This window comes from Nelumbo nucifera, chromosome 2 (assembly GCF_055504915.1).
Source record: "Nelumbo nucifera cultivar China Antique chromosome 2, China Antique-T2T, whole genome shotgun sequence".
In the NCBI taxonomy this organism is placed as follows: domain Eukaryota; kingdom Viridiplantae; phylum Streptophyta; class Magnoliopsida; order Proteales; family Nelumbonaceae; genus Nelumbo; species Nelumbo nucifera.
Window position 1 is genome coordinate 4,829,948 of NC_142650.1, and position 21,501 is coordinate 4,851,448.

General features: G+C 37.9%; 2 protein-coding genes across 7 annotated transcripts; both read left to right on the top strand.

Annotated features, from left to right (window-relative positions):
* Nucleotides 1-681: 681 nt before the first annotated feature.
* Nucleotides 682-8,220, top strand: LOC104594664 (ankyrin repeat-containing protein ITN1). 2 transcript variants are annotated; one of them, XM_010255059.3, is made up of 4 exons: nucleotides 682-1,113; nucleotides 1,303-1,800; nucleotides 5,043-5,452; nucleotides 7,013-8,220. In XM_010255059.3, the coding sequence occupies exons 1-4, from the start codon at nucleotides 1,092-1,094 to the stop codon at nucleotides 7,844-7,846; spliced, it is 1,764 nt and encodes a 587-aa protein (XP_010253361.1). In that variant the 5' UTR covers nucleotides 682-1,091; the 3' UTR covers nucleotides 7,847-8,220. The 2 variants fall into 2 exon arrangements, with proteins under 2 accessions (XP_010253361.1, XP_010253362.1); XM_010255060.3 differs by having other exon boundaries at nucleotides 849-1,113; nucleotides 1,306-1,800.
* Nucleotides 8,221-9,124: 904 nt separating this feature from the next.
* NUDT9 (nudix hydrolase homolog 9) lies at nucleotides 9,125-20,063 on the top strand. 5 transcript variants are annotated; one of them, XM_010255062.3, is made up of 10 exons: nucleotides 9,125-9,140; nucleotides 10,299-10,493; nucleotides 10,679-10,753; nucleotides 10,913-10,969; nucleotides 11,908-11,990; nucleotides 12,871-12,929; nucleotides 15,642-15,790; nucleotides 16,259-16,402; nucleotides 19,259-19,417; nucleotides 19,525-19,966. In XM_010255062.3, the coding sequence occupies exons 2-10, from the start codon at nucleotides 10,401-10,403 to the stop codon at nucleotides 19,615-19,617; spliced, it is 912 nt and encodes a 303-aa protein (XP_010253364.1). In that variant the 5' UTR covers nucleotides 9,125-9,140; nucleotides 10,299-10,400; the 3' UTR covers nucleotides 19,618-19,966. The 5 variants fall into 5 exon arrangements, with proteins under 5 accessions (XP_010253364.1, XP_010253366.1, XP_010253367.1 ...); XM_010255064.3 differs by lacking the exon at nucleotides 9,125-9,140 and adding an exon at nucleotides 19,991-20,063 and having other exon boundaries at nucleotides 10,269-10,493; nucleotides 19,525-19,653; XM_010255065.3 differs by lacking the exon at nucleotides 9,125-9,140 and adding an exon at nucleotides 20,020-20,063 and having other exon boundaries at nucleotides 10,269-10,493; nucleotides 19,525-19,653.
* The last annotated feature ends 1,438 nt before the right edge of the window (nucleotides 20,064-21,501 follow it).

The following is a 21,501-nucleotide window of genomic DNA, read 5'->3' on the forward strand; positions in this document are numbered from 1 at the left end:
ATACATAGTCGGGATATACTGTGGGGCATGATGTGAATTCAGTAAAGCCCGCCGGTTTGAGCAGGGCCTACCCTCATCCTAATGAGCATTGAGAATTGGGTTGGGTTGGATAACTTTTGTTAAAGTTATGGGAAAATTTCACTTTAGTACTCTAAACTTTGGGGGTAGTGTCGAGTTAGTATCCGAACTTTAAAGTGTGTCACTGTAATACTTGAACTTTCAAAAAGTGTCAAATTGGTCTCTACTTTTAACCAACCCTCAATTATTTATTGAAAATATCAAAACTACCCTTTAAAAGACGACATTGTTTGTTGTCTTTTACCTTGAGAGGGAAACAAAGAGAAAAAATGAAATATGATAAAGGAAACAATAACTAAAAGCAAAGAAATAACTAGACAAGAATGTGTTTTAGATTTAAAAGTAGAAGACAATGACTTGTTAATCTAAAATCTCAAACACCTCAACGGGTTCAGCTTCAAGGTAGAAGACGATTAAAAGTGTATTATCTTGAAGGATAGTTTTGATATTTTAAATAGTGTACAGTTAAGTTGGAGTACTAACTTGACATTACCCCAAAATTAAAGGTAATGGAATTTTCCTTAAAGTTATTTAACTGCAGCGGCCAGGCCATGTAGGGCACCGTTTTTCATACAAAGTGACCAGTGACCAGTGACCAGTGACAAAGCAAGCGACGACAATGACCTTCTTACCTTAAAGAAAGGCAAGGCGGAAAAGCAAGCAGAGTCAGCAGTGAGGTCGCAGAACCCATAAAAGAAAAGAGCACAACTTTCAACTAGGTAGTGGTGGAATTTTAGATTTTTAGGGGCGGCTCTTGGCTCTTCACTCTTGCACTTCGCGCGGGTAAAATAGAAAAACAAGAATGAGTGAAAAACAAAACAAAAGCAATAATAATAGCAACAAAACAAGGCATCTTTTTGATTTTATTCGTCTGTTCCTTCCTCTCGCCTCCCTCTCTCTTTCCTTACCATCATCATCTTCATCGTCACTTCTCCTTTCACTTCATTCCACAAAAACCCTAGAAATTGGACCTCTGCTGATGAAATTGTAGGCTTTGGTTCGAGGAGCACAAGATGGGGTCTGTGATCGAAGAAGGTACGCTTGTCTCTAGCTTCTTCCCTTCGCCTAGAGCACAAGATGTAGTTTTTTTTTTTTTTTCCTTTTTTTCGGGATCGATCAAAACATCGATTGGCACCAAATATACCAATATTAATCACTGGCTTTATCCTGGAATTTTGCATCGATGCATCTGATCATGTCTATTCTTCATGGTTTATTATCCAGTAGGTGAGAGGGACTTGGAGAAAGGACAAGGGCTGAACCCGAATCCTTTAGCCGAGCCTTTGCATTCGCCATCCCCTACGTCGACGTCGACGGCGCCGGCGCCTGCTCTCGTTCTTTCCAATTCCGGTAAGAGGATCGATCAAGCGGGGAAGAAGAAGTACGTGAAGCAGGTGACCGGTCGTCACAATGACACCGACCTGCATTTGGCTGCGCAGCGCGGCGATCTGGTAGCGGTGAAACAGATTCTCAATGACATCGATGCGCAGATGGTCGGTACGCTTAGTGGAGCAGATTTTGATGCTGAGGTGGCGGAAATAAGGTCGGCGGTTGTGAACGAGGTGAACGAATTAGGAGAAAATGCCCTGTTTACCGCAGCCGAGAAGGGACACCTCGATGTGGTGAAGGAGCTATTGAAGTATTCAACCAAGGAAAGTACTTCGAGGAAAAATAACTCTGGCTTCGATGCGTTGCATATAGCTGTTAGTAACGGTCATCAAGGTGGGATTTTTTTATCCGCTGCCTTTATTTTTCTTCTCTTCGTTTAGTTAGTGGGATTTATATTTCTTTTAGCTCTATGTCTGTTTATGAGGAGGCGAGTATCATAAACATAAAAAAGGCCCTAAGAAATTAGAGTAATGAGAAGGGATTTAGTGGTACTGAGTCTACTGACTGATGACTACTGAGTAACTGAGATATTGATTTATTTCCATCTCTCTCTCTCAATCAAACGATCGATTGAAAAGTAATTGTGTTCAACTTTCTTTTCGCGCATTATGATTACATTTATATGTCAGGGTATTCATTTTAGGGGTTTTTATAGTTCAGTCCACCTCAGAAATCTGACCCCCACCGTATAGGGATTTTTATTACTTATTCGACATTGATGACAGATTCTACTTCATCTGTTTTTGGTAGCACCTTCTAGTTTATTTTTGCAAGAAAACAAATTAGTAAATTAGATATTTTACCAGAGGAAAAGGAAGACTTGAAAAAAAAATATATTTTTGAGGTTCCGGCCTCTACAAATCTCCTAGAGACACAATTGATTGCACAGTAGTAGTAGTGCAAAATAGCCAACTCCAAATGGTTGTCATTAAGGTCGAGTTCAGTTGAGATTAGTATCAATGCAAAAAGTATATTAGATTATTTAAAATATCTGTAATGATGCAGAGGGAAATGACCGTTGCTTGGTTCCATGGTAAAATCTCAAGCTGTCAAGCATGAGAACATGGGCTCAAGTCTGAGAGAAGCCACTTATGTAAAAATGCCAAAGGTTGGGTTCCATATCCAATCCACTCTCCTGAGATCTGTGATATCCGTGCAAGGATGCCATATCATGTTTAGTGTAAATTTGGTATCTGATACCATATCCATCCATGAAATACATATTTACTGATAAAAAAATACCATATCCATCCATGCCCTTGTTATATCTGGTATGGTAACATAGGCTGAGATCCCAGATAGATGGGACCAACATTGGGTAATGGTCCTTACAGGGATTGAGGATGGAAAAATAAAAAATCCCAAAACTTCAGAAAATTAATGGTGGAAGGGGATTCAAAGGTTATAGTGGTATGGCTGAAGGACAACACTTTAGGCTCCATCTGTTTGCGGTGTAAAACCTCATCGATGTAAAAGTTCACTGCCGGTTGGTTTTGTCAGTGTTTGGATGGAGTGGAGTTTTACATCGATTATCAATGTAAATACTACATCGGTTTTATCGATGTAGTATTACATCGATTAATCACAATTTTTGAAGCTCAGTGGTTCAGAAATTTTTAAACTGTTCGGTGACTCCAATGGACTTTTACATCAATGAGGTTTTTACATTGCATACAAACACAGCCTTAGGTGCTAGGATACATTTTTTTATCAGTAAAAGAGAAGTTCATTAAGATAAGAAATTATAAATTATAGATTATGAGTAACCTCGGCCACCCCACTAAAACTTAAGTTGCCACCTATGACTTTTTGATTTCTCATCCTTACAACTGAGCCCAAAAACACTGATCCCTTTTTACCCCTTGTTTTGCTAGCTGTCTACAAATCCATTTGCCGCTCTTGGAGTCCACTGAAATGATAGCTGCAAGTCCTTGGAAATGCTTTTAATCTTCTTGATATCATTTCTATGCAGCCAGGGTATCTTTTCAGTTTGCTTTAGCCAGCTTATCACTACTTTGGAGTCGCCTTCCACAACAAGCTTTTGCACCCCCAGCTCCTTAGCTTTTTGGATCCCAAATACCACTGCCTTTAGTTCAGCTGTAGTGGAATAACCCATGCCAATAGGGCCTGAGAACAGCCCCACTACAATCCCCTTGTCATCTCTAAATACACCAATTCCAGTTCTTCCCGGGTTGCCAACAGTATGGCTGAGGAGCTAGTAAAATGATCAGCCAACAGTATGGCTGGTGCATTAGCATGGCAAGAGGTTAATAGAAATAGATGCATGGGAGATTGGGAGATAGTTCTTTGCACTGCAATAATAAAGAAATAAAAAAAGAAGGGAGTAGGTAGTGGCTGCTAGTCTACCAAAAGAGGTTCTTGGTACAATCCCATGTTTATACCTTATTTTTATCCTATAAACTAATAGAATTATGTTTGTTTCTGATAAAAACATTTAGTAATGGCCTTAATATGGTCATTACGTAAAAGATCCCTGTACCTATGCAGAAAGCATTCTTTGCTTTCCTAAAACTTAAAAAAATATGATGAGTATAAGTATGCATTTTGCATAAATTTGGACCTACTTATTTGTGCTAATCTGCCTTCCTAAGTACAGATATTATCATCCAAAAGAGGTTCTTTTATTTAATTATGGACTTGGTTTTCTATTGGCAAAAAAGGGTAAAAGCATCTTGGATTTCCATATCATTTGCATCTGCTGAAGGATTGAAGTATAAAGGATATTTGAAGGAAAAAATTAAATACTTGATGATTGGTTGATGATGCTGGATCACTCATCATGGATTTTCTGATGGTGCAATTGGATTTTGAGAGTATGGATTTGTCTTTTTTATAAGATATTGTTGTAAGTCATTTCAGGAGTTGTGACTTGTGAGTGGATGTTCTTTTGAGCTAGGTTTTTATTCTTGAAGACTTGGTTAGCTTAGGACTTTAGGCTACTTTGGCTCTATATGAGTTTTTTTTTTTTTTTTGGATCAATTTGGCTCTATATGAGTTTTCCTTTCTCCATTGTGGGGGTTAATGGTTCCATTTGTGAATATATCCAGTCTATTCTTGCTGTAACAAGATATGGATTGGCTATTTTTTCTTTAAGATTTCTGGTCGTCATATAAGGTATGGCTTCAAGCCATTTCATGAGTTGTGAGTAGATGTTGGGAGTTGAGGTAGGTTTTTACTCTTGAAGAGAGGATTAGTTTAGACTAGTGATGATTTTGGCTCTATGAGATTTTCCCTTTCTCCATTATGGGGGTTAATGGTTCTACATGTGAATATATTTGGTCTGTTCTTGCTGTTATATATAATAAATTTATGGGAACCGAAGAAGGAATTGTTCTAGCAGTATTGTAGAAAGCTTTTATATCCCAGTCTTAATGCTGCAATTTGTGATGCTAATTTTGTGCAAATCCTAGAATATTGATTGTACTATTGTAGGAAAGCAAAATACATTGACCATTTGAATAGTTTACTGTTTTCAAAAAACCTTTCTGTTTGTGAACTTGATATATCTAAACAAAACCAGGTAAATGACTGTTGTAGTGACTATTTTTATACAGCTGTTGTCCAGGTGCTACTAGACCATGACCCAGGGCTAAGCAAAACAGTTCTTCCATCAAATGCAACGCCTCTTATAACTGCAGCTACCAGAGGGCATACAGCAGTAGTTAATGAGTTGCTATCAAAAGATTCTAGCTTACTAGAGATTTCCCGTTCCAATGGGAAAAATGCATTACATTTTGCTGCTCGACAAGGGCATGTTGACATTGTAAAGGCACTACTTGACAAGGATCCACAATTGGCTCGAAGGACTGACAAGAAAGGGCAGACTGCATTGCATTTGGCTGTTAAAGGGACCAACTGTGAAGTTGTAAAGTTGCTTCTTGAAGCAGATGCGGCTATTGTGATGCTCCCTGATAGATCTGGTAACACAGCATTACATGTGGCAACCAGGAAAAAGCGAGCAGAGGTATTTTGTGAGTTTGATGCATCTTAATCATTATATCTATAGATTTTTCTTTTTGGTAATCTTCTGCCCTAGTTCTGTGACATTGTTTACCATTTATCACTTTTGGAAATGATGACTTTTTTATAAAAGATAAAAAAGAGATACAAAAGAGAGATCCAAGGCCATAAGGTCTCACAAGACCTTTAAGCTGTTGTGCTGCATACCCAACATATTCTCAAAGAAAATGAAAAAAGCTAGGGGTGCAAGTTGGCTACCAAATTTGAATAATTTACACTGCATCAGGCCTAGGCTTTTGGTCTGGATCCATTCAAATTTTAACAAATACCCAACCGGAGCGCACCCAAGTTGCATCCCTAGAAAAAGCTACCTAATCTTCTAATGTGGAACCTAGATACAAGTCACTTCGAGCAAGCCTTTCTCTAGATGGGAACTGAGGCTAGATCATTAACAAATCTCCTACTTGAGGCTGTTGATTGTCCAGGTCAAACTGATCATACATACATATGTATATACACACATGTAGCTGTGTGTGTGCGTGTCTATGTAAAAGATACATGAATGTATACATATATGATTGGGTATATCTATATGTGTATTAGCATATGAAAAAGATACCTCCCAACACTTGATATATATTCATGGTTTACTTGTAATAATTTCATATAAGATTTTTAAAATTGTTATTTAATAGGGTAGGGGTATGCAAGATTTTGAGCAGAGACAACAAGAGAATTGAATTGGCAACTTTATAGTCAAGGTACCATGCTAAAGGCCTATTGGTTATAATCTGGTTTTTTATTGGGTCAGAGCCAATAAGCTCAATTAATAATAGAGTTGGTTCTTGGTCTATTACTTACAAACCCTATTATAGGGTCTGTGCTTTCCTACCAAAAAAATTGTACGTCTGGGCTGGAAATGGTGTATTTTTGTGTCATTTTGGGACTGTCTCTACCCTGACCTGGCCCAGACCCAGCCCTACTCCTAATCCAGTGGAAAGAGATGTTCCATCTGGTTGCCCAAGACCATCTCATTCCTCTCTCATCCAACCCACCATTACCTGAGAGTTACCATCCACCTCCACCTTAGAGAAGTCGAGTGCAAAAGAAGGGTGAATGCCCTTCATAAGGGGGGGGGGGGGGGGGGAAGACAGGAGATACATTTGTTGGTTTTATGTGGAGTTTACTGTTGTCTAGTCGGTTTGATTACCTTAACATTTTCCTTGCTTATCTCCATTCTTGACTTCACCGTACTGTATCATTCATTGGTTTTCTATATATAACTAATTAGTAAAGTAGGCATGCAAGGTTGTGAGAATGATTGTTAGGGGATTACTCCAATGTTTTCATGTAGTTTCTAATCAGTCTTTTGGCTTCTATATGTTTCTCCCTCTACTTCCCATCTTCTATGTACTCCTTTATCATCATCATGATTATAGTTACCCTCATTATTTCCATTAATTCAGCATTTGTATTAATATTGAGTAATGACAACTGCATTAGAATCTTAAAATGAATAAATTGAGTAATGGTCTTGTCTTGTTCTCCCTTTCATCTCTTGTAGATAGTGAATGAGCTATTGCAGCTTCCCGACACCAATGTCAATGCATTAAACCGAGAGCACAAGACAGCCTTTGACATAGCAGAAGGACTCCCTCTTTCTGAAGAATCCTCTGATATGAAGGAGTGCTTGGCCCGCTGTGGAGCGGTAAGGGCAAACGAACTTAACCAGCCAAGGGACGAGTTGAGGAAGACAGTGACAGAGATTAAGAAAGATGTCCATACTCAGCTAGAACAGACAAGGAAAACGAACAAGAATGTAAGCGGGATTGCTAAGGAGCTGAGAAAGCTGCATAGAGAAGGGATTAACAATGCTACTAACTCGGTAACTGTAGTTGCAGTGCTGTTTGCTACAGTGGCTTTTGCAGCTATTTTCACAGTGCCTGGTGGGGACACTGATGAAGGGATGGCAGTGGTGGTGGGGCATGCATCTTTCAAGATATTCTTCATATTTAATGCTGTTGCGCTCTTCACGTCGCTGGCAGTGGTGGTGGTACAGATCACTCTGGTTAGGGGGGAGACAAAATCAGAGAGGCGGGTTGTGACAGTGATAAACAAGTTGATGTGGTTGGCATCGGTGTGCACCTCTGTAGCATTTATAGCCTCAGCTTACATAGTAGTGGGGCGACATAACCATTGGGCTGCCATCCTGGTTACTGTTGTAGGTGGAGTGGTAATGGCAGGAGTTCTTGGCACCATGACGTACTATGTGGTGAAGTACAAACGGAATCGGAAGATCAGGAGGAAGGAGAAGAAATACTCTAAAAGGAGCGCATCCAACTCGTGGCCTCAATCAGAGCTTTCTGATTCCGAAGTCAACCCTATTTATGCCATATAATATAGGCTAATTAATTAATAGGCAACCAACCCACCTCCCCAAAGGCAGTATTCTTCTAAGTTCAATCTTGTGTTTCTAGTATGTAACAGAATGAAAACCAGAACAAACGATTTCTGTATGAGGTATTTTGGCCATGTACTTCTTCTTCAGTGCTTCTTGTACATATAAATTCTGGGGTGCTTTTTGCTTGTGACCTCTTGTCACAAAATGCCGGAACCAGCTCAGGAGTCAGGACGAGGACGTCAACGAAACACATTCCCTTCCTCTTCCTTGTCCTGAAAATTTTTATTTTTCCTTTGAACTTGTCAGCCATACTATCAAACTACTTGTTCTCCTCTCGTTTGTGAGTTGTGATATTCCTTGTTGCTGTTCAATGTGGCTCATCTCATGGTCTTACTGCAATTACGAATTTGTTATGATTTAAAATCTTATGAAAATCATAAAATGTTATTGGAATTTGGTCTTCCGCCTCTACCTCTTTCATCTTTTTCATTTTTTAAGGCTCAGTTTGGAAAAAGTACAAATACAAATATGTACAATGTAAATACAAAAAACATCTAGTCACGTTTTGTATTCAATCAGCTTGCAACGACAAGGCATTTCTTTTGCAATTTCACTTGTGGGCTTGTCGCCTATGGTCGACTTCCATTTGTAGCAAAGGATGATCTCAAATTTAGCAAGTCAAAAGCTACAAATTAAAAGAAAAAACGAGTTTGACAGCTTAATGACTCAACTATCTTCAAATGCTTAACCTTTTGCTTCAGTTTTCGCAGTTCAAAAAATCACTCAACTCAAGCCAAGGAAAACAACTGATAACCATAGTCGAACTAGAGTAGACAAACATACATTGAAACAACTATCACAGGATTCACAGCTCACCGGATCCTGCCCCTCCTCTCCTTTTGGGATGGTAGCATTTATTTTAATATGCGGGTTTACCACTTAATCCCTCGGATTCTAATGTTAAACCGTGAGACCATGAAAATGGGCCTCTGTTTCAACTCCGCTCGGGTATGGGTTCGCATCTGCCCCCCACAGACTTGCCCCCCAAAAAGTCCCACAAAACCTATGTGCGACGCGTGTCATGATACACGTGCACTAGGCGCGACGCGTGCGGACTCCTTTTCATACCGTTTCCCGTACCTCCGTTAATTCCTCTCTCTTCCAAAAGGGTTTTTTCTCCCATTCTACTTCGAACTGAAACCTTTGACGCCCAAAAGGGTTTCTAGCACCTCCGTTTCCAGTACCTCTGGTCGAGTTCCGCCGGCCGACGCCGACGGCCATACTGGAGGAGGTAAGTAGATTTTTGATGTTTAAGAAGTAAAATAAAAGAAAGCCAGTTTCGATTAATAAGTGTTCGAGTTCCTAACTACTTCCCACGAAAACTTCGACGACGTAACCTTGTTATGCAACTAATGCTGTTTTAAGAAGTAAAATAAAAAAATTACTATATATATTTATATATATGTTTTTTAAGCCCAGGCGGTGATTTTTTTTTTTTGGGAAAATGCCCACACTAATTCATTCAACAATCAAAGTTGATTGTAAGATCTTAATTGGAACAAAAGTAACTGAGAAGGAATCGGGGTGATGCGACAAAATACACCTGCAACTAGAAATGAGCTTAAGATTAATGCTCTAAGTCCAAGGAGAGTGAGAATAATCCCCCAGCAAGAGTTTTACGATAATTTCTGCATCATCTTCAAACATAGCATTGGAGAGACCGAGAGAAATTGCAAACTGGATAGCTTCAGACAAGCTAAGGTGAGTGAGAAGAATCCCCCAACAAGTGGTGCTATCAAAATGAATTTTAATGGAGCCCGTAAGAGGTCTCGTCCAGGTTGTAGGCAAAGCATGAACCGAAGGGGCAAGAGGTAGTGATGTAGAGATAACACAATCAACTCGGACGCCAAGCAAATCAATTAGGTCTGAGCTAATCGACCGGAGGTGCTGGCGGCCGGTATGGCTGTCGGCGTCGGCCGGCGGAACTCGACCGGAGATGCTGGAAACCGTTTTGGGCGCCAAGGGTTTCAGTTCGAAGTAGAATGGGAAAAGAAACCCTTTTGGGCGAGAGAAGAATTAACGGAAGTGCTGGAAACGACGTGAAATGGAGTCCGCACGCGTCGCGCTTATTGCGCGTGTGTCATGACACGCGTCGCGCATAGGTTTTGTGGGATGTTTTTGGGGGGCAAGGCTGTAGCGACGGGATCTGCTTCACACAAATGGGCGCCTCACAGGCACATCTACCATACATTGGGAACATCTCCCGTGAATAATAACTAATAAATACGGGAAATGTTCCTAATGCATGATAGGATGTGCGTCTGAAGCGCCAAGTGTGAGGAGCAGATCCGGTCTCAAGTAAGTGGGGGACAGATGCGAACCCCTCGCGTATACATTGATATTTTCCACGGACAGACGGATTGACGGACACGGTGTACTACTGGTGTAGAATCGAACGGGTCGCTGAAACTGAAAGTAAAACTTCTCTGACTGTCGTTGCGCCCGGATCTCAATTCATCAACCTGTTGCTTTACAAACGCGCTTTTTTTTAATGGAGAAATCGGAGGCTGATGTGAGGACTGAGGTCCATCCTCCCTCATACATGCTCCTGCTAACGTGCCCCTCTGGTCTCTCCCAGGCGCAGGTTAGTCTCTTCACCTTCTTAGCTTTACAACTTCTTTCCTTTGATTATTGTTTATCCTGGTTAATTTTTCTGTGATTCGTCACAGGCTACAGATATTACTCGTTAGTTGATTCAGTAATCTGGATCCAGTTGATTTGACGCTTTCCCTTGATTTATTTAAAATTTATGTTTGCTGTTGAATGAAGCTTTCTGTAGATTTCAGTTCTTCATACGACCGGATTCCCCACCCTGACATTTACTTGGAGAACACCATTTCTGAGGTAACATACCATACCTATGCCTTTTCTTTTGTTTTTGAATTCTAAGTTGTTATTAACTTTACCTCATTAGTTGGGTAAAGTTCGTTATGCTCTACAGAGCACTCCCTTGAGTATACAACTCAGCTTAATGCGTTTATTACATTTTTTTTTCTTGTATAGATTTGGGATCGACGTCTTAAAGAAAATCCATCTCTATATAATGGCAAAAAGTTCAGGGTATGCTATTCTTCCACATCAATTTTGCCTGTTTGAACTTGGTTTTCTGTTCATGCACCTCCATTGTTCACCATTTGATAATGGAAATAGAAAATCTGAATTGCTTGGAAGACACGAAAACTTTCTTGGTAAGAGAGGTATATTTGTGTTCAATGTATGAAGAAGGAAGGAAGAAACTAAAATATACACATTAGATTGGTGATCAACGCTTGTCTATTGGGAAGCAAACAAAACGGGTGACGGGAAGGGCTTAAGTTATTATTAGATGCTATCTTTCTTAGGATCTTCACAGTAACTGTTAGAGGAGTGATAGTTGATTGTAGAAGTACCTTTCTGGTGGTTTATCCATCAATACTGGATGCCAGGATGCAACACATGAATAGGGAGTTAGTGCTACAGAAGGGATAGAGACATGCTGCTAATCATAAGAGTTACTGCTACAGAAGGGATAGAAAATTTCTAGGATGTAATTTAGCACAGAAGAATAAAAAAAAAGGATTTTGAAGTGGAAGTATGAGGAGTTGAGGGGGAAACACATGAATAGGAGTGGTTATAAAATGTGAAAGATTTACATGAACATTCTATTTCAATCACATATTCCAAATATGTTCTTAGATACAAACAAGGAAGATAATAAAGATGTGCCAAATTTAATTTTTTTGGGTCTGAGGAATTTTCACAGTTTGAGATACAGATTTGCAGATATTTCCAGAAAATCAACTTTTTTTAATAGTCAGAAGGCTGGCTATCTTCCATTTTTGTCTATTTCAACACACCTTTCTCTCTCTGTCATCTTTTCTCTATTAATACATCTTTACTTATATCCACAGGCATTTAAAAGTTGACATTCTAATGCATGATTTACCTTGAAATTTACTTTAATTGACATGCTGAGCATTAGTAACTCCTATAATTTGGTCTCTATATATATTTTACAGTATGGAGGTTATCTCTTGCAAAGTACTACTGGTTCTAACCATGGGCCCCATGTATGTCTCCACCTTGGTTTGACGGATTACAGGTCTGCTCTTTCCCTCTCTCTCTCTCTCTCTCTCACTGTGCACAAAGTGGCCTCTCTCAGTCTTTTTTTTTTTTATCAGTGAAACTCTCTCAGAATGGGTAGATAAGATGGCACAACTTTTGGTTACAAATAATACAAGGGAAAATAGGAATCACTATTTATTTTAAATGGTAGACTAGGTTCCAACTAGGCCCACAGTACAAACATAAGCATTTTGGTGGGAATACCCATCAAGTAAATAGGAATTGCTATTTACTCAGTGCTTTTCATTTCCTCTTTTCCTAGGACAAAATAGAGGCTCAACAGCTCTATTTTCTGATTTTTGTTTTCTTTCTTCCATTTTATCATGAGTAAGTTGATTTTTTATGAATGAAGTTTATACATTTTTTATGAAGATTATAGACAATTGATAGTGAAAGATGGTTGCTGATTGCTATGGAACCTAGGGAATTAGCCTAGGATTCATGGTTTTTATTCAAAATAAAAAATCCCATCACCTAGGTCCCCCCTAGGTGACGATGCGCTCCCCTACCACCTAGCCTCGCCTCAGCGCCTTGAAAACTTTGGCTTTAAGTATAAGCATTTCCATAGGCAATGGGAATATTTATCTTTGATCATAATTTTGATGTACATGGTTTTTGTTCAGCCAATGCATTTTTGGCTTGTGATTTGTTGGTGAAGAACCTCATATTTCCCTACCTATCTCTATATTATTGTTGCGAGATTTTTTCTGGTGTTTATCAGAACTAGATACCAATAATATACTGTTTATTCCAAATTCTATTTAATTAGGCTTGCACCTCAAATGTAAAGATGATATTTTCTTCGTTCTTTTTTTCATTCAATGTTCTTTTATTCAGATAATCTACTTATTTTTCAGGACATTTGTAGGTACAAACTTAAATCCTTTGTGGGAGAAATTTCTTGTTCCTTCAGAAGGTAATGTTGCATGCAAATAATTTTTAGTTCATAAATTATGTGCATTTTATTTAGTAATTTTGTTTTTCGACTGTTTATACTTCAGAGATCACAATTGATTTTTCATGATAAAAAAGAATTTATTGATACAAACTAGTGTGAAGTACAGTAGCCTTACTGTTGAGTCTCATGGCCTGGATTGCAAATAAGGTTCTCTTTCTCAACCAGCCAGAGACCACATTTGTTTGGTGACCAACAATTACTTGTATTAGTTTGGGTGCGGATTATGTGCATGTTTGGGTGTCTTTGGATATTTATGGGCATCAGGGTTATCAGTAATGTTTAAGGTCCAAGAAAGTCCAATTTCTTGAGCACTACTAGGTTCTCTTTGGATAGTGGGAATGGATTCGTAGTTGTATTTTGTTTCCGGTTTAAATTTTTTGGAATTTAGATGATTAACCCCCCAGTTGTTTCTAACATCAGGTAGAATGTGGCATCCAAACTTCCAAAGACTAAAAAGTAAAAAACAGGTGTTTTGCCAAGTTTGGCTCTGATGATGGAATCTGGAGACTCATGGGATTGGTCCCTCATGATCCCTCAATTCTGTCACTAATTCCATTTCCACTCAGATTCTAATGTAACCTTAGAATAACATCTCCGGTTCATTGCAACTTCATTGCTGAAAGTTAACCATTTGTTTGTGATAGGTATGATCTTGGTTTAAAATGTCAACATGTTTCTTAATGTTTCCATAAGCAGAAAGTTTAGCTAGAGGCGGGTTCAGAGAATTGATGTGTACTTCTTTTCATAACAACTATCAAGAGTTTTCTTTTTAAATAAACAATGGAGAAAATAATGGGTTGAATAATTTCAATACCAAGACTTCAAAGAAGCACTCATGACTGGAAGGCTGATGAACTACTATCTCTGACGGCAGAGATCAATAGGATGAGCTTGAATGTACATAGAGCTGTCAATTGGTATTAATTGGTTCCATATGATAGACCCAGAACCGTCCCATCTCCCATTTATTAATTGGGAGTCTGGGACAATCAGGTCAGACCCAGTTATTTTTGAGATCCATAATTACCTATATAATAACAATTTAAAACTTTATTTTTTTATAATACCTTAATAAAAATGATTATGTTGATAAAACAAGTGTTTTAACCTAAATTGCCATATATACAATTGATAAAATTTACCCTTTTGGACATAAAATATAACCAAATTTACAAGAAAACCAGGAGGCTTTTATATACTATTAACTATATAATCAGTTTGGATCTGAATTGGTTCAGAACAGAAATAACAGTCCCAAACCAATTATTAATCTAGAAAAAAACAACAGAAATAGAGCCAAAGAGTCTCTAGGAATAAGGCTAGTTACCTAGATTACTAGTGTCTCTAGGAATAAGGCTAGTTACCTTAAAAAGGTTGGAATAGTTCAAAGAGTCTTATTAGAGAATTTGTAGAGTTATGAAATGGTGAAAGTGCAATCACGTCACTTTTGTGTTAACCTATTTATTAGAGGTTAAATCTTGTCTGTTTTGCATGAATTTGGTATTATTAGATAGATTATCAAGTAATCTATCCAACAAGACCAAGATTGTATAAACTGGTGTAAGGGCACGTGCTATGCATGTGTGCAAGTGTAAAATATTTGGAGAACTGCTCTTTGTAAGTATTAACATTACATTACTTTGATTTAACTTTTGTGACCTGCATGGAAACCAAGGTAAGTATCAGCATTATGTAGTATAGACATGACATGTTTCAAGAAAGTTATGGTCAATTTAGTGATAGGGTTTAAGTCTGTGATATCATCATTTGGCCTTTAACAACCAGTTTGTTGCAGATTTTCACATATCCAGATTTCAAGATTGCCATCTTGAGAAAGTATTATGCATACTTTCTTTAGTCTTTTAAGACAATGATATGGTAATTAAATGCTTGGTATTACATGACAAGTCACCTTGTTGGTCCCAATCCCATATTGAATTCTCAAACAACAGATATTTTTATTTCATAAAAGTTACAACAGCTTACATTTTGGACGGTGTATTTCTTAATCCTAATTGTTAACGAGACTTTAGTTCCCTTGTTGTCTATTTGATTAATTTATCAGTCTGCCTAAATTTCTTGGAGCTTCTTCTAGTTAGGATTTTTAATCATTCATGGTGTGGATCAGTGTTTTAAAAGGTGTGGGAGGCATACGCCTGGAGGCGCACCTCCAGGCGAGGCACCCCCAAAATGCCTTGAGGTGTACACCTCATATGTTTTTTTTCATGAGGCGTTAGAGGCATACACCTCATGCGCCCCATGCAGACCTCATATAAAAAGACAAGAAAAAAGAAAAAAAAGGGAAAGGAAAGGAAAAGAAAAGAAAGGGAAGGAAAGAAAAAGTAAGAAAGATAAGGAAAAAAAAAAGAGAAAACGAAAGAAAAGGAAAGGGAAGGGAAGAGAAGATAAGGGGAAATGAATATAAACAAGTGCTATGCATCTTCATTCTTTTTAATATAAAATATTTTTATTAGAAATAAAGAAAAATGAGATCCTCCTTCCTCTTCTTCCCCTCCTCATCCCCCTCCTCTTAAAGAGGCTTACGCCTCACACCTCTAGGTAGTGGAACACCTCGCGTCACGCCTCCACATTTTAAAACATTGGTGTGGATATAGTTCTAGCCCTTGATGATGCATGCTGTTTAAACTCACTAGTTTTACTGTTTTGCAGATGACTCCATACGATGTCAACACTGCTCAACTCCCTTGGGTAATGGTGCAGTTGTAGAGACAGCCGATAGAAGGATCCTTGTGCTGCAAAGAAGCAATAATGTGGGGGAGTTTCCTGGATACTTTGTTTTTCCTGGTGGCCATTCAGAGGTATCACTTGTAAAATTTAAAATCTATCACCAAAAATAGTTTCATAGTTTTCATAGTTGTCTGATTTCTCTAACTTTTTCTGGTCAAGAGTTTATGTTCTATTTTCTGATTCATGTATCTGCACTTTTTTGCCACCAATCTTTCCAGTGGCAATAGTCTTCCTTTTCTGTTGGGCCTTAGAACTTGGGATGTGTGCTCTTCCTGTTTAGTTTATGATTTCCAATTTTCCACTTGTTTATAGGTGGTTGCTCTTTTTTTTTATTTAAATTTTTGCCTAGCGAGTGAGCCTGTCTTACCAGTGATCTGAATTCTCATGGAACTTGAACATTTGTCCTCTAATGGTTATTTTATAGGTGTAATGTTTATTTGCCCCATGAGTTCTTTTACTTTTTTTCTCTTGCAGAAAAGTAATGTCCATTTAAAGCAGAGATTGTTAATAGTTGCTTTTTTCTTTCTCATGATTGGCAGCCTGAAGAAATTGGAATAGCATCTCATCAGTATGACAAAGACTTGACAGACTCAGGACATATAAACAGGAAGGTTTCTCAGGAAATGTTTGATGGAATTATTCGAGAAGTAATTGAAGAAATTGGAGTACCCACAGCTTCTCTTGTTAAGTTACAACAACTTTGCTGAATTGGGGAATAACTTCTTTCACTTTATTCTTTGCAATAAAATTGTCTTTTATGCCGCTTCTAATATCTGATTGTTTAAATCAATAGTGATTGTGGTTTCATCTTTATCTCTCCCTTTCTTGTTATTTACTGGAATTGTATTGCACATGCATTTATTGCTTTCATGACAGTATTCATTCCCTTTTGTTCTCTCACATATGAGCAGAGGTAAGGTTGTGCGGTTGTGTTCTAACTGGATTGTGCTGCTATAATAATAAAAGTACCTTCCTTTCTATTTGTGGGTGCAATACATGGCAAACTTCTGCCTTGTCATTAAGAGAAACATCACTAATATATGAGTATGGATTTCATCAAACAGTTTCTTCTCATGACAATGACCTTGACATGCATATCTGCATAATCATAATTTGTTATGTAGCCACCATATTCTTTACTTGGAAAGCAGCTTTGGAAATGTTCACTTTGTGCTCTCAAACATCTTATCAGCCCTGCAAGTAATGATATGCTTGCTTCTTTTGTCTTAGGAATAAAGATTTTCTTGCCATGTTTTCCTATTTCATTCAATGACTTGAGATGCATAGTATTTTTTTATCAGGTTGGTTTGCTTTGGATTCTCTGCTCCAGATTGCTTGATTAATTAATTAATTATTTTTTTATGGGAAATGGTAACTTTCATTAATGTTTAAGGAGATTAAGTACAACTGTCACCTTCATAAGCAAGGTGACCCCTCAACAAAAATTAAACACACATCCAAAAAAGGTTCTCACTACCAACTCCTTGCTTTGATAAAGTATCAGCCATTGCATTGGCTGATCTCCTAGTCCAATTAAAACAGACCTCCAGCTCCCTTTTAGGTGCATAATTTCCCTTACAAGTTGTCTAAGGGACCAAGTGCCCAAATTGTTTGATTGCATCCATCCTATTACCAATTTCGAATCTCCCTCTACTTCCAATTGTTGGAAACCTAGTTGTTTAGCCAGTTTGAGCCCCTGTAGGAGTGCCAAAACTTCTGCTCTAAGAGAGTCTCCCACGCCTATCGGGCCAGAAAACAGAGCCATAACTCTTCTTTCCCCATCTCTAAAGATACTTCCATGCCTAACTGGTCAACCAAAAGAGCCAAGATCATGTGGAGGTGTGGTAGGGCTGCAGTGTGTTGGACTATTTGGGGGGAGGGAAATTCAAGGGTATTTTCTAGTAAGGAGAGAAGCTTGGAAGTAATCATATAAACTATCCACATTGGGTGATTCACTAGTTAAAAACCTTGTAATTGTTTGCAGTGTTCTCAGTTGATGAGATGACCAGAAAGTGGAAGGAGATTGTGGAGTTAGGCTCAATCAAGAAGACCTCAAGTTCCTGCTGGACACCTCCACCTCATGGGTTTACCAAACTGAATTTTGATGGCAGCAGCATGGGTAATCTAGGGCCCTCCGGAGTGGGGGGAGTGATAAGAGATGAAAAAGGGAACCTGTTAGCTATGTATTCTGGCCCAATTGGGGTGGGAGATTCCTTGAGAGCTGAGATCCTAGGAGCTCTTGAAGGGATACAAAGGGCCAAGGAAATGAACTTTAAAAAGTTGATCATAGAAGGTGATTCTGAAATTGTAGTAAATTGGCTAAAAGAGGACAGTTCTATGCTCTGGAAATACAGCAATGAAAAGAGGAAATTCAAGTGGCTCACCAAGGATATTGAATTTCGTTGTACATGGATATAAGTGCTAATGCACTGGCAGATGGTCTAGCTAGGCAAGGGGTGAACAAAAACTCTATGTTTTGGGCTGTTTTGTAATTGTTCCATGAATTGGGGTTTATAGGGTATTTGGGAGTTAAGATTTTTTAGCTCCTTACCTTGTAATTCAGATTTTCCAAATTATTAATAAAATTCACCGTTATTGATAAAAAAAAAGATACCCCCCTCCACACCAAAATTCCAGAGAGGCCTGGATTACCTACAGAGCTTCCGTCAAAGTTGCTTGATTAATTTATTGCACCATTAAATCAGGGTGTTGGTGGCAAGAATGGTAGAATTTTATGTGAACTCATTTGTCTGGCTTTTGGAGGTTGTAGCAAGAGAGGAATTGCCAGACCTTAAAGGAAAATCAGCTTCCTACCTACCTAACCTTATAGACCTTAATTCACAAGGATTTAGGGTAATCAATTTGAACAAATTGAAGACAGGTTATTTTGTCTATCATATGGACCTAGCATATGAACTTGATGGAAGAGAAGAGGATTTAGGGAAATGAATCAGCTTCCTACTCTACCTAACCTTATAGACCTTAATTCACAATGATCTACTATCTCATCATATGGACCTAGCATTTTATTAATAGGCAAAAATGAACTTGATGGAAGAGAAGAGCTTTGCAGCTTTTAATAATGGAGGCTAATTCATGGGATAAGGTAATTGGACCATGGTGGTTGAGTCACTGCATTAGGGGAATAAAATCTTCTACCCTATCTTGTTTTGTCACTGTGATGAGTCTTAAGATATTGTAAAGCTCTAGTTTGGGCTCCCACCCCCGGGTTTCTAGTAAAACTTAATTTTGTACTTAATACAATGGATACCATTGCTTCACAGAATATACATGCAATGCATACACTATATACTTACTATGTTTTATGTCATGCATGGATGCCATAGATTATCCTTGTGAGTCATGGTTTCCTTTTCTTTGTATCCCATATAAATTACTTATGCTTGCTGAAACACTATATACTTACTATGTTTAATGCGATGCATTCAAACTCATCTTGAGACAGTTTGGACTTCCAGTCTAGTAATTTGGAGAAATGTTTATCTGATGTTCTTTCTATTTATTGACTTCACATGCAGAGTGATCCAGTCTTCATTGGTATATCTCGTAGGGAGTTGAATGTTAGACCTACAGCCTTTTTCTTTCTTAAATGTAATCTTCAGTCAGAGAAAATTCAGCAATTATATTCTAGCGCACAAGATGGCTATGAGTCTACGCAGCTTTATACTGTTTCAAGGGTTAGTGCATATTCCATCTAAGAGTATTGATATGAAATTCCTTTGTGGAATAATTTGAACTCTTTACTACTTTACATTTTCTTATTGATGTTCTGCTTGCTTATCAGATCGAGTTAGAAACTATGGAATCAAAAATGCCCGGCTGCCACCGAGGTGGATTTGCTCTTTACAAGTTGATGACAGAAGCTGTGCAAATCTGATAGAATGAGGAATCCAGAACTACTACTTTGGTCAAGGTTTTCAGTCTTAGTCATCTCCATGATTCTCATAAAGCTATTCATTTTGAGTATTTTATTGCTGTCTGTAAAGAAATGGGATTATGAGGATGTATTGTACAGGAGAAGTCATCTTGAGGCATGCATAATGGTGGTGCACATGCAAGAGGGTCAGGACACGTTGTACACTGCTTCTAATATATCTTTTAGTTCAAGAGTCGTCCCAGTCAAAATGATTCTGATAGTTCAATCTGTTATTTATGGATCTATAGAAAATGTGGTTCATGGTCCAAAACATTGCCTATTGATTAGATGGGATCAAATTTCAGCTAAATATCCTTTCTTTTTCTTTTGATAGGTAATTAATGGTATGCAATTTTGACCTAGGTCTCATTGATAGGCCCATTGAATGATGATTTCAAACTCCAAAATTTTCAGTCACATCTCGCGTGCACTACCAACATTGAGGGAAGCTATTCTTGTCACCATCATTAGTTTACCTCTTGTTATTTATTTATTAATCAGATTGCTTGTACTTCATTCTATTATATGCAAAATCTGTAACTGGTATTGAGGCCATGATTTTGTTGATCCAAAGTTGTTTATAATTCCTATATATTCTTGAAAGTTTAGTAGGAGAAACCAATGGATCAGGAACTAGAGTGGAAATGTTCTAAAATTTTGCAGAATTGGCTGGGTTTTTCATGGGTAAGAAAATTTTGGCTATAGAAGTCAAAGCTAACTTTTGGAGGTTGCAAGGATTCAAATCAGCATAGGAAGTGAGGATTTAAATTAATGTAGTTGTATTTAAAATTTTATGATCGGACCTAAACTGACTTCTGTTGTAAAGCAATTAAATGAGCATTTGATTGGTTAAGAAAGAGTCCGGTTTTGCACCATCATTGATTTGCGTTGATTTAAATTGGTATTGACTAACAAAAACAATACTGTTGATTTGTTCCTCCACTTACCATATTGAATCATGTTACGTAGACTGAAGGGTCATTTATTAAAACACCCCCATATTTTCATGTATTTAATAAAACCTACCTTACATTGTTGTGTTTTACTCAAATACCCCTTGTAGTTTGCAACTGATTTACTTAACCAACCTTCCATTAAGAACACCGTTAGTATTGCCATCTGAAAATGGTCAAATGACCACCTAAACAATTACAAAGGGCATGGATTCATGGTTGTTTACCCCAAAAATACCCTTCACACTTCATATCGAGCTTTTAGAAAGAAAACCCTCCCTCAACAACAGAACAGAAAAGACATTGAGTGCATCAATTAGAATTGTAATCTCATTGTGAATCGTGACGGTGGAGTTAAATTTTCCACTTTCATCTAACACAAGGTCAATTTAGTAAATTGCTCATAAACCATAGGTGTATTTTAGTAAAATAAAACCTATAGTATAGGTTTTAGTGAATATGTGAAACTATGGAGAGGATTTTCATAAATGACCCCAGGCTGAAACTATAGAATGGTAACATATTATATTTTTCTTCATTCAATTATCAAGTCAGATTGTTTTATGCGGTCGAAGTTGTTAATGTTAGTATATCCCTGTCAAAGCTAGAGCTTGTGTTTTTATCTATTTTCATTATCTCATATGCATATTAGGATAAGGTCATAGATGACCAATCCTTTTCTCTACCTTGCATTTATAATTTATTGTGTGGTTCCCTGCTCTAGTGTTGAAAGACTTGGTCAGTTGATATTTTCTTTTCTTTTTTTTTTTATCTTAATAATTAATTGCATATAAAGGTTCTACAGCTACATGGAACTTAGAGGAAGTGAGATTAGATTTTGGTGATCCAAGCCAAAACTCAAAAGTCTTCTTTCTTAAGGTAAAGAAAGAGA